The 14,914-nt window shown below is 42.9% G+C and overlaps 1 protein-coding gene across 7 annotated transcripts in view; it reads left to right on the top strand.

Moving 5' to 3' along the window:
• PTK2 (protein tyrosine kinase 2) overlaps nt 1–14,914 on the top strand; it is a 268,019-nt gene that overhangs the window by 203,969 nt on the left and 49,136 nt on the right. For all 7 annotated transcript variants that reach the window (XM_083360048.1, XM_083360046.1, XM_083360047.1 and 4 more), the window contains 4 exons: nt 2–102; nt 2,833–2,922; nt 4,803–5,007; nt 11,994–12,105. In XM_083360048.1, coding sequence (XP_083216174.1) covers nt 2–102; nt 2,833–2,922; nt 4,803–5,007; nt 11,994–12,105 — 508 coding nt within the window. The remainder of the gene's footprint in view (nt 1; nt 103–2,832; nt 2,923–4,802; nt 5,008–11,993; nt 12,106–14,914) is intronic.

Below are 14,914 nucleotides of genomic sequence, written 5' to 3'. Positions count from 1 at the left end.
GGGATATTGCTGCTAGAAATGTACTGGTGTCTTCTACCGATTGTGTGAAACTGGGTGATTTCGGTTTGTCTCGGTATATGGAAGATAGCACATATTATAAAGGTAAGTAAGGGATGCGTCTCCACAATCACCGTCCACAGCCTCTGTTGAGTAAAAAGACTCAGCAGCCCAGAATTAAAAACCAGTATAGTCAAGGTCCATTTAAGCATTTTGTTTGAAAAGATCAGTCATTGTGTTGTCAGGTCTAGTTCAAATTTGTCATGAGGCTGCCACAGAAATGCTTTTGGTACTTGACTGTCAGAGTCCCCATAGGCCTGAGACAGGACTGTGGCGTTAGCGGGATTAGAAAATAGCTTACGAAGATCTCACTGCTGGTGGGATCCTGGCACCACTAGATCAGGCTGAAAAGATTCCTGACAAGAGTTCCCGTTCTCCTTCTCCTTCCTCCTTGACAGAGGACTTGTATAAAGGAGACTTGGCAAACAATTGATCTGTTTTTCTAAATTGATTAGCAAATGGATTCTACACTGTTGGAACAAATAGAAGGGAACTGGAAAGCATACAGGTGTTCTCCATTTGCATTATTATAAATCTGCTATTTTACAGATAGTCCTAAACCAGGGGTAGGCCACCTTGGCTCTTTTATGACTCGTGGACTTCAACTCCCAGAATTCCTGAGGCAGCGTGGCTCAGCTTGGAAACCTCTCCCTTTCCCCTCAGCATGGCTGGCTGAGGAATTCTGGGAGTTGAAGACCACGAGTCATAAAGCGGCCTAGGCCAACACCAGGGGTAGGCAACCTTGGCTCTTTTATGACTCGTGGACTTCAACTCCCAGAATTCCTGAGGCAGCATGGCTCAGCTTGGAAACCTCTCCCTTTCCCCTCAGCATGGCTGGCTGAGGAATTCTGGGAGTTGAAGACCATGAGTCATAAAGCAGCCTAGGCCAACACCAGGGGTAGGCAACCTTGGCTCTTTTATGACTCGTGGACTTCAACTCCCAGAATTCCTGAGCCAGCGTGGCTCAGCTTGGAAACCTCTCCCTTTCCCCTCAGCGTGGCTGGCTGAGGAATTCTGGGAGTTGAAGTCCACGAGTCATAAAGCGGCCTAGGTCTACACCAGGGGTAGGCAACCTTGGCTCTTTTATGACTCGTGGACTTCAACTCCCAGAATTCCTGAGGCAGCATGGCTCATCTTGGAAACCTCTCCCTTTCCCCTCAGCGTGGCTGGCTGAGGAATTCTGGGAGTTGAAGTCCACGAGTCATAAAAGAGCCAAGGTTGCCTACCCCTGTCCTAAACCTATGACTGCAATGGAGCCTGCCCATTACGGTCGAAAGTTGTGAAGGTAGTTAAGCGAGGTGCTCACTTGATTGGGTTGCTTAACAGCCTCCATCTCTGCTGTCCCTGATGTGGTTGTTAAGCAGAGCACGGGGTACCTCAGAAATGTGGGAGGCCCTGGGAGCAGCAGTGGGATTCAGCCGGTTTGCACCACTTCGGCAGAACCGGCAGGTAATTTTTTGTTGCCCAGGCCCAGAACGGACTTCTGGAAGCAACATCCACACAGAGAACCAGTTGTTCACCTATTTGAATCCCACCACTGCCTGGGAGGCCTAGCACAAACATAGGCCCACCTGCCCCGGACCTCCCGCATCCCCTAACTCCTGAGGCACTTACATTTGATAAAAATTACAGCACTATTGTACCAGGCATATTATATTTCGTAGGTAAATATCTGGAAGACTTGTTAGATGGCGTTAGATGCTGAGTACTGTTAACTCTTTACTGTCATCTTGTGGTCATCATATTTTTGCAGCCCAGCTGTGGAATGTCTTTGTGACAGTTGTGCTGCTTTCTGTGCTAGGTCATCTTTTAATCAGAGGCGTTTACTTGTCTGCTTCGTGTTTTCCTGAAAATAAGAGTCTTTTTTTTTTCTTGCCTCCAAAAGAGGCACCAGGTCTTATTTTTGGGTTAGGCCTTACCTCACCTCCGGCACCAACAGCCCCACCCAGCTGGTCCACTTCTTTTGGGGCTGAAGTTCTGCAGCTACATTCGGGCCTGCGTTTTGCAGTCAGCCCTTTCCAGAAGGCCTAAGCAGCTGAGTACCGAGCTATGGATTCAGAAACTAGGGCTTATTTGGGGGGTAGGGCTTATATTAGGCCCACCCCCCCAAAATCAAGCTAGGCCTTCTTTTCGGGGTAGGCCTTACTTTCGAGGAAACAGGTGTGAAGATTCTCAAGTCATCCAGATCATGGTTGTCCCAAAAATGCTTTTTCAGGAGGCAACTGGACTTTCTTGCTTTTCTTGGAAGACATTTCGCTTCTCATCCAAGAAGCTTCTTCAGCTCTGACTGGATCCCCACCATCCAGTCAGAGCTGAAAAAGCTTCTTGGATGAGAAGCGAAACGTCTTCAAAGAAAAACAAGAAAGTCCAGTTGCCTCCTGAAAAAAGCACCTTTGGGACAGGCATTTACTTGGTGTTCAAATCTGAGAAACAAAGACTATAAGATGAAGGGGAGGGGTGACCCATTCATAACTCATAACTCATATAGAAATAGTAGCATACACTGAATTGATAGCATACACTATCAACCCTACCTGCTTTTCAGCAACGATGGGGGCCAAAATTCATTTTGATTGCTTTATGATATATGCAACAATAACCATCCAAGGGCCCAAGATGGCGAAAAATTCAGCCAGCACACTTAGAGGTTGGCAAACATCTGTGTGTATATGCTGAAAGGTTCAGCTCGCAGCCCAGCAATGTAAAATGTACGGAGTGGAGCAGAATATTGATGTTTTTAAGAGGTCCTGAATAGATTTCATTTGTGCGTTTTAGCTTCAAAAGGAAAATTGCCCATCAAGTGGATGGCCCCAGAATCCATCAACTTCCGACGTTTTACCTCAGCCAGTGATGTTTGGATGTTTGGTAAGAGAAAATCACCAAGTGCTCCCTTTCCTGTGTCTCTGCCTCCATTTTAAACTGTTTATTGAATGTGTATAGCTGGTCCTCAGCTTATCCCCACATTTGAGCCCCAAAATAATAATAATAATAATAATAATAATAATAATAATAATAATAATAATAATAATAATAATAATAATAATAATAATTGGAAGGGACCTTGGAGGTCATATAGTCCAACCCGCTGCTCAGGCAGGAAACCCTCTACCATTTCGGACAAATGGCTGTCCAATCTCTTCTTAAAAAGTTCCAGTGTTGGAGCATTCACTGCTTCTGGAGGCAGGTTGTTCCACTGGTTAATTGTTCTAACAGTTAGGAAGTTGTCCTAGGGTCCCTTCCAGCTCTGCTCTATTCTATATTCTATATTCTATATTCTATATTCTATATTCCATATTCCATATTCCATATTCCATTCCATTCCATTCTATTCCTTATTCTATTCTATTCTATTCTATTCTATTCTATTCTATTCTATTCTATTCTATTCTATTCTATTCTATTCCCTATTCTATTCCATATTTTCTATTCTATTCTATTCTATTCTATTCTGTTCTGTTCTGTTCTATTCTATTCTATTCTATTCTATTCTATTCTATTCTATTCTATTCTATTCCCTATTCTATTCCCTATTCTATTCCATATTTTCTATTCTATTCTATTCTATTCTATTCTATTCTACTCTATTCTACTCTACTCTACTCTACTCTACTCTACTCTACTCTACTCTATTCTTCTCCTACTGCGCTCTTTCTCCCATTCAAATGCATCATGTGTCACTTTCTTACTGTATGAATTGGTTTGATGGAGCCCATTTTAGTCATGTCCTACAGGTCTAGAAAGAGGGAAAGGCAGTAAAAAGCAACATTTGCTATGTGTGTCTCCCAGATTGCAAGGGCAGGACACGTTTAGTGTGTGTTGACATTAGTCAGGGAAAGGGCGATTCCAAAATGAGGCGGTTTCCCAGTCTATCTACACATGTAATCCCCAACTTAACAACCACAGTTGAGCCCAAAATGTATGTTGCTGAGCGAGACCGTTATTCCGTGGGTTTTGGCACCATTTTACAACCTTTCTTGTCACAGTGGTTAAGTCAATCACTGCAGCTGTTCAGTTAGCAACACGGTCGTTAAGTGAATCTGGCTTCCCCCATTGACTTTGCTTCCCTGAAGGTCACAAAAGGGGATCACGTTGACCCTGGGACACACTGCAACCGTCATAAATACGAGTCCGTCGCCAAGCCTCCGAATTTCGATCACGTGACCCTGGGGGATGCTGCAGTGAACGTGACCGATAGCCAAAAGTCAGTTTTTCCCCCACTGGTATTGTAATTTTGAACCGTCACTAAACAAATGGTTGCAAGTCAAGGGATACCTGTAACAAAACCTGCTTTCCTTCATTTTAGGTAAGGAAATTATTTTTATAGCCAAAAAAAGAGGTGGGGCATCTAAACCAGGATGTCTCAGCAATTTTGCACGGGAACAAAATTTTCCTCTTCCCCCCCCCCCCACCCGGGGCCGATATTAACCGGCTGTATCTTTTTCTTCTTCGTTGATACCCGTAGTAAATTGTAATGCTTATTTTTTAAAAATGGGTATGTCCAGAGTTCATTTCTCAGAAGCCTGTAGCTATACGTTTGCTTGCCAGCTCGTGTCGTTTCCAATAAATCATTGCTACCCATTCTCAGACAGATAGTCATCGACTACCTGGAGACATGAGTAACAATTCCAGTTTGATTATCTCAGGATTTAAGCTGGCTGATGCCTTTTTCCGAGGGCAGTGTTCAGTTTCACTTGCTCGCTTTCAGAAGAGTTTGCTATTCTCTTTTTTTTCTTTTCACTTCCTAGGTGTGTGCATGTGGGAAATCTTAATGCACGGCATTAAGCCTTTTCAAGGGGTGAAGAACAACGACGTGATTGGCCGGATCGAGAACGGCGAGCGGTTGCCGATGCCGCCCAACTGCCCGCCTACTCTCTACAGCCTCATGACCAAATGTTGGGCGTACGATCCCAGCAGGCGCCCGCGATTTACGGAACTGAAAGCTCAGCTGAAGTAAGAATTGCTTTTCTTGTTTGCTCGCGTGCAATAACGCTAATTTTTCGGTGTGGAAACAATAGTCTTCATGAGGTGGGGGGCAGCGAGGGGAGGTGATTGAGATGCAGGGGCATTTCCTTGCAAGCCAGGTTTTCGTTCCTCTTGATTGCAGTTTGGAATAGCATCATTTTAAATGAAGGCAATGCACCTGAAGAACGACAGGGTGATTGAAATTTGAATCCTACAAGGGTAATGCAATTGTTCCTGCTTTATATATTTTTTCCTGACAACCTGTGCATGGTGCCTGCTAAATTGCGGCCAAACGCCGTCTTTGGAGCAAGCGGCCATCGTGAAATCCTTTTTTTCCTTTTCATAGTTCCTCATTCTCGTATCGACCGTGTTGTACTATTGTGTTTTGTTGGCTGCAAGGAGAGATGGTCCCATCGTAGCATTTGGGCCACAGAGACATAGCTTTTCTAGTGATGATGATGTTGTAAGGGGCCTTGGAGGTCATCTAGTCCAATCCCCTGCTCAGGCAGGAAACACTATACCATTTCAGACAAATGGCTGTCCAGTCTCTTCTTAAAAACCTCCAGTGTTGAAGCATTCACAGCTTCTGGAGGCAGGTTGTTCCACTGGTTAGTTGTTCTAACTGTCAGGAAATTTCTCCTTAGTTCCAGGTTGCTTCTCTCTTTGGTTACTTTCCATCCATGGCTTCTTGTCCTGCCTTCGGGCGCTTTGGAGAATAGCTTGACTCCCTCTTCTTTAGAGCAGCCCCTGAGAGATTGTAAGGCTGCTATCATGTCCCCCCTCATCCTTCTCTTCATTAAACTACACATACCCAATTCCAGCAACCGTTCCCTATATGTTTTAGCCTCCAGTCCCCTGATCCTTTTTGTTGCTCTTCTCTGCACTCTTTCTAGAGTCTCAACATCTTTTTTACATCGTGGTGACCAAAACTGAATGCAGGATTCCAAGTGTGGCCTTACCAAGGCATTGTAAAGTGGTATTAATATTTCACCTGATCTTGATTCTTAAATTCTTCTTGCTGCTTAAAACTTTAACCTTCTTTGTAGAAAGGCTGGATCTTCAGATTTTGCTTATTGTGCTTTTCTGTGATACAGACGTCCAATAATAAGGTGCAATTATTTACAGTGGGAATAAGCAGGATAACAATATCAGAAAAGCAATCCAATCCAGAACGATCCCCAAATTCCACCCTGCAAACACCAAAGCAAAATTGTGCTATAATTTATAGACAAGTTGTCCATTGCTAAGCAAGGCGGTTAAGTTAATTGCGCCCAATTGCGTGGGTTGTTTTTTTTTTTTTTTTTGGCCATGGTTGTTAAGGACATCGCTGCGGTTCTTAAGTGAATCACGCAGTCATTAAGCGAATCCAGCTCTTCCACCACCACCCCCTTGATTTTTCTTGTTGGAAGCCAGCTGTGAAGGTTGAAAAATGGTGGTCATATCACACACACAAACACACACACGGATACAGTCGATCTACGCTGGCCGCGGAGCGCTCAAATTTTGGTCCCCGTGACTGGAGAAGCTGTGATGGTCGTAAGTGCAAGAACCCTCCGTAAGTCGCTTTTTCCCAGTACTGTGGTAACTTCAAATGCTTGCTAAACGCAAGGATTATCTGTGCACGGAAACGGATTGGTGCCTTCTCAAAGGTACACAACCATTCATTTAGTGACTGTTCCAAGTTACAACGGAGCTGGAAAAAGTGACTTAGGACCCTTTTTCACACTGATGACCGTTGCAGCACTTCCCACGGTCCCTTGATCAAAACTTGGGCACCTGACGGCTGTCTCGTAATTATGACAGTCGCACTGTCCCGGGGGGGGGGGGGTTCCCGTGATCCCCTTTTGTGACCTTCTGACAAGCAAAGGCAATAGGGAAGCCCGATTCTCTTAACAACCGTGTGACTGACTTAACGACAGCAGCCCTTTGCTTAACAATGTACCACAATGTAAAAAAGAGGCTGAGACTCTAGAAAGAGTGCAGAGAAGAGCAACAAAGATGATCAGGGGACTGGAGGCTAAAACATATAAGGAACGGTTGCTGGGATTGGGTAGGTCTAGTCCACGGGTAGGCAACCTTGGCTCTTTTAGGTCTTGTGGACTTCAACTCCCAGAATTCCTGAGCCAGCCGTGCTGAGGGGAAAGGGAGAGGTTTCCAAGCTGAGCCATGCTGGCTCAGGAATTCTGGGAGTTGAAGTCCACGAGTCACGAGGGGGCCAAAGTTTCCCCATGCTGTCTCAGGAATCCTGGGAGTTGAAGTCCATGAGCCATGAAGGGGCCATAGTTCCCCCATGCTGGCTCAGGGATTCTGGGAGTTGAAGTCCCCGAATCATAAAAGAGCCAAGGTTTCCTACCCCTGGTCTAGTTTAATGAAGAGAAGGATTGGGGTGACATGATAGCAGTGTTCCAATATCTCATGGGCTGCCCCACAGAAGAGAGAGTCAAGCTATCCTCCAACGCACCAGAAGGCAGGAGAAGAAGCAACGGAGGGAAACTGATCAAGGAGAGAAGCAACCTAGAACTAAGGAGAAACTTCCTGACAGTTAGAACAATTAACCAGTGGAACTCCTTGCCTCCAGACATTTTGGGTGCTCCCAACAGTGGAAGTTTTTAAGAAGAGACTGGACAACCATCTGTCTCAAATGGTACAGGGTCTCCTGCCTGAGCAGGGGGTTGGGCTAGATGACCTCCAAGGTCCCTTCCAACTTTATCATTATCATTATTATTACAACTGTGGCAAGAAAGGTCGTACAATGGGGCAAAGCTTACTTAAATGTTTCGCTTAGCAGTGGAAATTGTGGGCTCGCTTGTGGCCGTACGTGGAGGGCTACCTACATTCCGTAGCTGTGAAGCTACAACTGAAAAGCTCCTGTGCCTGAGGTCACCCCAATAGTGAAGGTCATGAAAACATCCTTGCGATATTTGGGAAGGCACTGACTGTGAGAGATCGTGGAATACTGTTCGTTCCTGGTTGAGCAGAATAGAACAAAATATTGGTGTTGGTTTTTTTTTTTCACGAGAGGCCCAGAAATGAGTCACATCTCAGATTTCAGCCAGTCTTAACTTTAAATAACTTCCATTAATAATTCTCCTTCTTCTTCTCCTTCTTCTTCTTCTTCTTCTTCTTCTTCTTCTTCTTCTTCTTCTTCTTCTTCTTCTTCTTCTTCTTCTTCTTCTTCTTCTTCTTCGCCTCCTCTTCTTCCTCCCTTCCTCCTCCTCCTCTCCTCCTCCTCCTCCTTCTTCTTCTTTTCTCTGAACAAAGAGAAATGCCTTTGGCTTCACCATCCTTCCATAAAGGCTAAGTCAGCCCTTTTGCCTGAAGTGTTGGGAATTCCCTTCTGGTGAGGCAACTGTGGGCAGTTGGAACACATTTTAAGAGTTTACGCTGTGATGTATCCACAAAGCAATGCTGCGTCCCACTTTGGAGTTCACTTTTTGTGTGCGTTTTCTATTGTCATCAGTGTGTGTGTGTGTGTGTGTGTGTGAGAGAGAGAGAGAGAGAGAGAGAGATATTTCTATAAAAAAGACGTCCTCCGCGGTTACATATTTTGTACAAAGCTGATGATTTCAAGATAGGGAACAAAAAAAAAGAAGGAGCAGAGATCTGATCTTATCTCAGGCAAGGAGCTATTTCTCTTGAGTTTGACAAACGGGACTTCTTGATCTTGGAAGGCCAGTAGAAGAACCATCGTTTTATAGTTTGTGGAGACACGTCAGTGCCCATGCTCCAATCACTGTCTCCTTCCAACAGCGCATGCAGCATTAGGCCTTTTTGTTTTAATACCGCGCTCCCATTTCAGACGAAATAAAATTGGGCAGAAGTGTCCGTGGAGATCCTCAAATCACCCAGGTTCTCGTGGTCCCAAAGGCGCTTTTACGAAAGGCAAACTGGACTTTTGTTTTTCCTTGAAGACGTTTCCCTTCTCATCCGAGGAGCTTCTTCAGTTCTGACTGTTCTTCAGTCAGAACTGAAGAAGCTTCCTAGATGAGAAGCCTTCAACGTCTTCAAGGAAAAGCAAAGGCCAGTTGCCTTTTGAAAAAGCGCCTCTGGGACATTGTGCAGAAATGTTCGGATTGGGAAGGTCCGTATAAAATCTTGCAATAAGCAAGCTCATATTCCACTAAGTTATCAAAGGTCCGTTTCTAGTTGCTGTATCCCGGCTCAACTTACGGGTAAATCGGCACAAGTTAACATACCCTCTGCAAAAGATTTCCTTTAGCTTTTATTTATTGATAATCTTGTATGTCCCACTTTGAAATCTGCGAGGCCATTTGTGGAACTATAGCAGCAGCGGGCAGGCGCAAAAGATTTCCGAAGCTTTTTAACTCTTCCCAGTGGTAAATTAATAGCTTTATTTCCTCCAGTGGTGAAAGACGGGTGGCAACTTTTTGTCTTAATTTACCTTGTTGATTAGTAAGTTAGGAATGGCTTTGGTAAGTTAGGTGGTTTAATTCATTTTCACGCACAATGTTCAGGGTTGGATGGTTTTTTTCCTCCCAGCGCTCTGTGATAAGATGTGTAGTTTTCGCCGCATCTTGTAGTTAGATGAACCAATAACCCAGGTGAGAAAAATCACTATTAATCCCCTTCGCAGGAAAGAAACTAAATTTAAGAGTAGCTTTGGAGTTTCTTCCACCCCTAACGAACTCCATAATTCTACCTTATCGCGTGGGTGGGTCTGAAAGAGGTCGCAGAGCTTTGTTGAAACAGGAGAATTTGCTTAAGGTCACGGTGAAGAAAGAACGGAGGTTACCCCAGGGTAGCGCAATTTCTATTCGAAAATACGATTTCCATAGTTTAAGCCTCTCAACGTCTTGAAGCTGTTTTCAAATCTGGCAGATGCACGCTGCATGACACGACATGCCTTTTGACTCGCATGCTTTGCTGTCGTACAAATCACATTCCTGTTTGGGAAAAATATGATTCAGTTTGACTTTTTTTTAAAAAAAATAATAATCCTAAGAGTCCATTCAAAACAGATGTAAAAAGGTTGAGCCGTTCCTAGCTGGTGCTTCAGATGCTCACACAAAGACAGAGCTTTGATTATTTTTCATCCTTGGTTTGGAACAGTCCAGAGTAGAGGTCCCCAACCTTTGGGGTACCAGGGACTGGTTCCGTGGAGAGAGGTTTTTCCGCGGACCGAAGGGCGCGTGGTTTTGTGTGCTGCCTGCATCCCACGGATGGTTTTTTTGTTTGTTTGTCTGGACCGGTTCCTGCCATGCCCTGGACCGGTACTGGTCCACGGACCGGGGCTTGGGGACCCCTGGTCCAGAAGTATCTCACGGTTGTTTCCATGCTTTCTTCTTTGCTGGAGCAGAGAGAAAAGCATCTGAGGATTGTTTCCATTTCAACTGGTTAGGATTTGGAAGTGGGCTTGCCTTAAGAGAATAACAGAGTTGGGAGGGACCTTGGAGGTCATCTAGTCCAACCCCCTGCTCGAGCAGGAGAACCTGTACCATCTCAGACAAGCGGCTGTCCAGTCTCTTCTTAAAAGTCTCCAGTGATGGAGCGCCCACCACTTCTGGAGGCAAGTCATTCCACTGGTTAATTATTCTAACTGCCAGGAAATTATTCCGTTATTTCTGAATTTGGTGAGAGCAGAAGCGAGACTGTCTAGCTAGCTTAATGGCCGTCACGACGTGACCATAACGGGAAGACTCCATTATGCTCCTATGTTGAGGACTATCTGGGGTAAAGAATTTGTTTTGGAATAAGCAGTGGATTTGGACAGCTTATCTTGTTCCTCTTGTGCCTTAGAGGACCAGACAAAAAAGATGTAGATTCTAAATAGCTTGTAGAAAGTCTTGACCGGCATCCAAAGCACAGCAGTTGTTCCTGTGCCAGGCTGATTAGCTTGCAGCTCTGGAGAGACTTATGTGGAAATGATCGTCAGACCAGCTTCAAACTCCTATGATTACACGTTTTCTATAATGCTTAGTAAATCTGGAATGCTGCAACTCCCGATGGATAATCTAGTTGGCTAATTTGCATGGCAGGAAGAGAGTTGGTAAGTAGCGGAGAACTGAATTTTGTTTTTTTTAAAAAAAGTATTTAAGTAAAGCAAAGCAATTATTGCACTTTTTGCTTCTTTAAGGAGAACGTTTCGTTTATTCAAAAAAAGAAAATGAAATGAAAAAAATGAGGTTATTAGCTAATAGATTTGTGAGTCTTCCCAAACCGTAAGAGAGTCAGAAGATTTTTTTCAGTAATAAGGCAACCTTATTTTCTATGTTCATTTCCCCCCCCCAAGCAAATATATATATATATGTTAAATGTTTGTTAAGCATTCAGAATACATTTGCTTGGGGGGTGTGTGTGTGTGTGTGTGTGTATGTATGTATGTATATATATATATGTGTGTGTGTGTATGTATGTATGTGTGTGTGTGTGTGTGTGTGTATATATATATATATATATATATATATATATATATATATATATATATATATATATATATATATATATATATTGTGTAAATAGTTAACATTTGAAATATATATATATATATATATATATTTATATATATATATACTTGCTTGAGGAGAGCTTTTTTTTGAAACAAAAAAATGGGGATATACATTCATTCGTACGTACAGATTTTCTTTCTCCTTTGGGAATCGCTAATAGCTTTCCAAAAATATCTTCCATTGGTATGCGTGTGAGTGTTCAAAAGTCTTACATTTCAATGCCGAGTTGCTAATTTTGCAAAGGCATGGAATTCTCTCCCCCCCCTCCCCTTTTCCATCTCCCCATTCCTCTAGAATAGCCTTACAAAAGTCTAACCGTTTCTGTTGCTGTCTGAAAAAAAAAAGAAAGAAAGAAGAAGAAGACGTATTTGCCTAGCACATTCCTGACTTGTCTCCAGTCTGGAACCCCTGATTTGGGCTTGGAGGAGCCTGGAGGACCACATTTATTATATCCCGAGACAGAATGCCATTTATCTTCAGCTCACTGCTTGTTTTCCCCCCTCTTAGTACGATCCTGGAGGAGGAGAAGCTGCAGCAGGAGGAACGAATAAGGATGGAGTCAAGGCGACAAGTCACCGTGTCCTGGGATTCTGGAGGATCAGATGAGGCTCCTCCCAAGGTAACATTGAGGGAAGATCAGTTTTATGTTATATCTTTTATCCTCAAGGAACGTGAAGCACTTTTTTTTTTTTCCTGCTGGCTTGTTAATTCACCGGCGAGCAGTGCCGAGTCCACTTACAGACCGAGGTCCTCTTTCGGTTGAAATCCAAGCAACACTTTTTTATATATATATACATAACTACGAACAGAAGAGAACATTTGTTGCTCCGCGTTGAACTGTGGGGTCCTTGGTTGCTGTCTGAGCGTGGTTGTTTTCATGAAATGTCTGCAAGAAAACAACCGAGGACTCCTCAATAATTACTGCCCAGCTAGCTTTGATAAATTAGAAACCAATAACAAAGTGATGGTCACTATCTGTAATGATTTATTAACTGGTGTGGGGGTGGGAATTAAATACTCTATTCACAGTTGTTAATAAAGTCTTTCTGGGATGATTTTTTTTGTTTGTTTTTGCAAAGAGGTGCAGTTCTACTTTGGAAAAAACAAACAAACCACAGTACAACGATTACTTCTGATAACAGGATATATATTTTTTGGGGTGATATTCAACCAGGTTGCTAATTATTCTTCTCTACATTCACGTTTTCTTCTTTGCCATTCTCTCCCGCCAGGGGAATTTGTCATTAAATTGTCTTTCCTTAGGTAAAGCGTTTGCTTTTTTGGTCTTAATTTGTCATCTCGCCGATGACCGATTAGAAAGAATGCTTGTCGTCCAGAAAATGAAGTTGATGTCATCCGAGGGAAACATTTTCAAAATGAGTTTCTTCCTTCCCGCTGGCAGAAATTCTTCTTCCGCGAACAATGAGATTGTTTGCTGAAGTTTTGTTTGCATCTGTTTTTGTTTTGTCAGCTTGTCTTTTTCCGAGACTTGGAAAGCCCTCGGCGTTGTTGCTCGTGGCTAATATTTGCGTTGTGTTTCTTATCTTGGCACATATTTGTCTGGCCGCTTTGAAACGTGGGTCTTAAGAAATGGTGTGGCATACGTTTGCCAGGCAAATATGAGTCCGTGTGGAATCACAGGAATTCATTTCTCATTCTTTATTTAGTAGAGAATGAATGTGAGATGAAATCCAGAGCAGAGGTGGGATAGGAGAGGATAAGACAGGATAAGAACCGGGAGGAGAGGATGCAGGACTGGTGGCCTGGGAACGGGAGTGCAAGCAAGTAAAAAATAGCCTGCTTTCCGATAGAAAATGTTTCAGTTGGAATGTCAGGTTTCTTTCAGTCTTGCTAGATTGACACTTGGAAAAGATTTTTCCTACTCTGAGTACTGTGAAAATTGTATTCCTTTCTGTACATACATTTTTGAGAAATACTTATATCCCCGTTCGACATATGTCTGTTCATTATATTTTTTTACAATTTTTACAATGTATTTACAATTATAGTTTCATTTCGTATAACTTGTCAGATGTATGACAAGAGATAGATATAATAATAATAATAATAATAATAATAATAATAATAATAATAATAATAATAATAATAATAATAATAATAATAATAATGTCATCTAATCCAACCCCCTGCTCAGGCAGGAAACCCTGTACCATTTCAGGCAAATGGCTGTCCAGTCTCTTCTTAAAAACTTCCAGTGTTGGAGCATTCACCACTTCTGGAGGCAGGTAGTTCCACTGGTTAATTGTTCTGTCAGGAAGTTTCTCCTTAGTTCCAGGTTGCTTCTCTCCTTGACTAGTTTCCATCCGTTGCTTCTTGTCCTGCTTTCAGGTGCTTTGGAGAATAGCTTGACTTCCTCTTCTTTGGGGCAGCCCCTGAGATATTGGAACACTGCTGTCATGTTACCCCTCACCCTTCTCTTCGTTAAACTACACATACCCAATTCCAGCAACCGTTCCCTATATGTTTTAGCCTCCAGTCCCCCAATCATCTTTGTTGCCCTTCTCTGTACCCTTTCTAGAGTCTCAACATCTTTTTTACATCGTGGTGAACAAAACTGGATGCAGTATTCCAGGTGTGGCCTTACCAAGGCCTTGTTAAGTGGTATTAGTACTTCACGCGATCTTGATTCTATCCCTCTGTTAATGCAGCCTAGCACTGTGTTGGCTTTTTTGGCAGCTGCAGCACACTGCTGGCTCATATTGAAGTGATTGTCCGCTAGGACTCCGAGATCCCTCTCACAGTTACTACTATCGAGCAAGGTACCACCTATACTATACCTGTGCATTTGATTTTTCCTGCCTAAATGTAGAACCCTACTTTTTTCACCATTGAATTTCATTTTGTTAGATAGTACCCAGTGTTCGAGTCTGTCCAGATCCTTCTGTATCTTAAGCCTGCTAAGCTTGTAAGCCGCCCTGAGTCTTCGGAGAAGGGCGGGATATAAATGGAATTAAAATAAAATAAAATAAAATAAAAAAAGCCTATCTTCTGGAGTATTGGCTATTCCTGCCAGCTTGGTGTCGTCTGCAAATTTGATGAGTTCCCCATCTATCCCCTCATCCAAATCGTTGATGAAGATAGATATAGATTTATATAGAGATAGAGATATAGATACCGTAATTTTCTATTTTTACAAGCAAGTGCTTAATAAACAGCGTGTTGAACGGGTCCATTAGTAATTCCGTGGTACATATACCGTACGTTTCTCCAAACTAAATCCAATATTACACCATCCAATACCTCCTCTCTTCTTCCGGTAATGAACATTTTTTCACATTAAGCAAATACAATTCTTATTGTTATTAATAGATATACAATCGAATATCAGCATTTGTTGCAGTTTTGTAATAATATCAGTGATACCAGTTTAAAATATCTTTTCTAACCAAAACATACCTTAATTGCAT

The sequence above is a fragment of the Vipera ursinii genome (genome assembly GCF_947247035.1).
Source record: "Vipera ursinii genome assembly, chromosome: 3".
In the NCBI taxonomy this organism is placed as follows: Eukaryota; Metazoa; Chordata; class Lepidosauria; order Squamata; family Viperidae; genus Vipera; species Vipera ursinii.
This window is presented reverse-complemented; position numbering and strand designations above follow the sequence as displayed.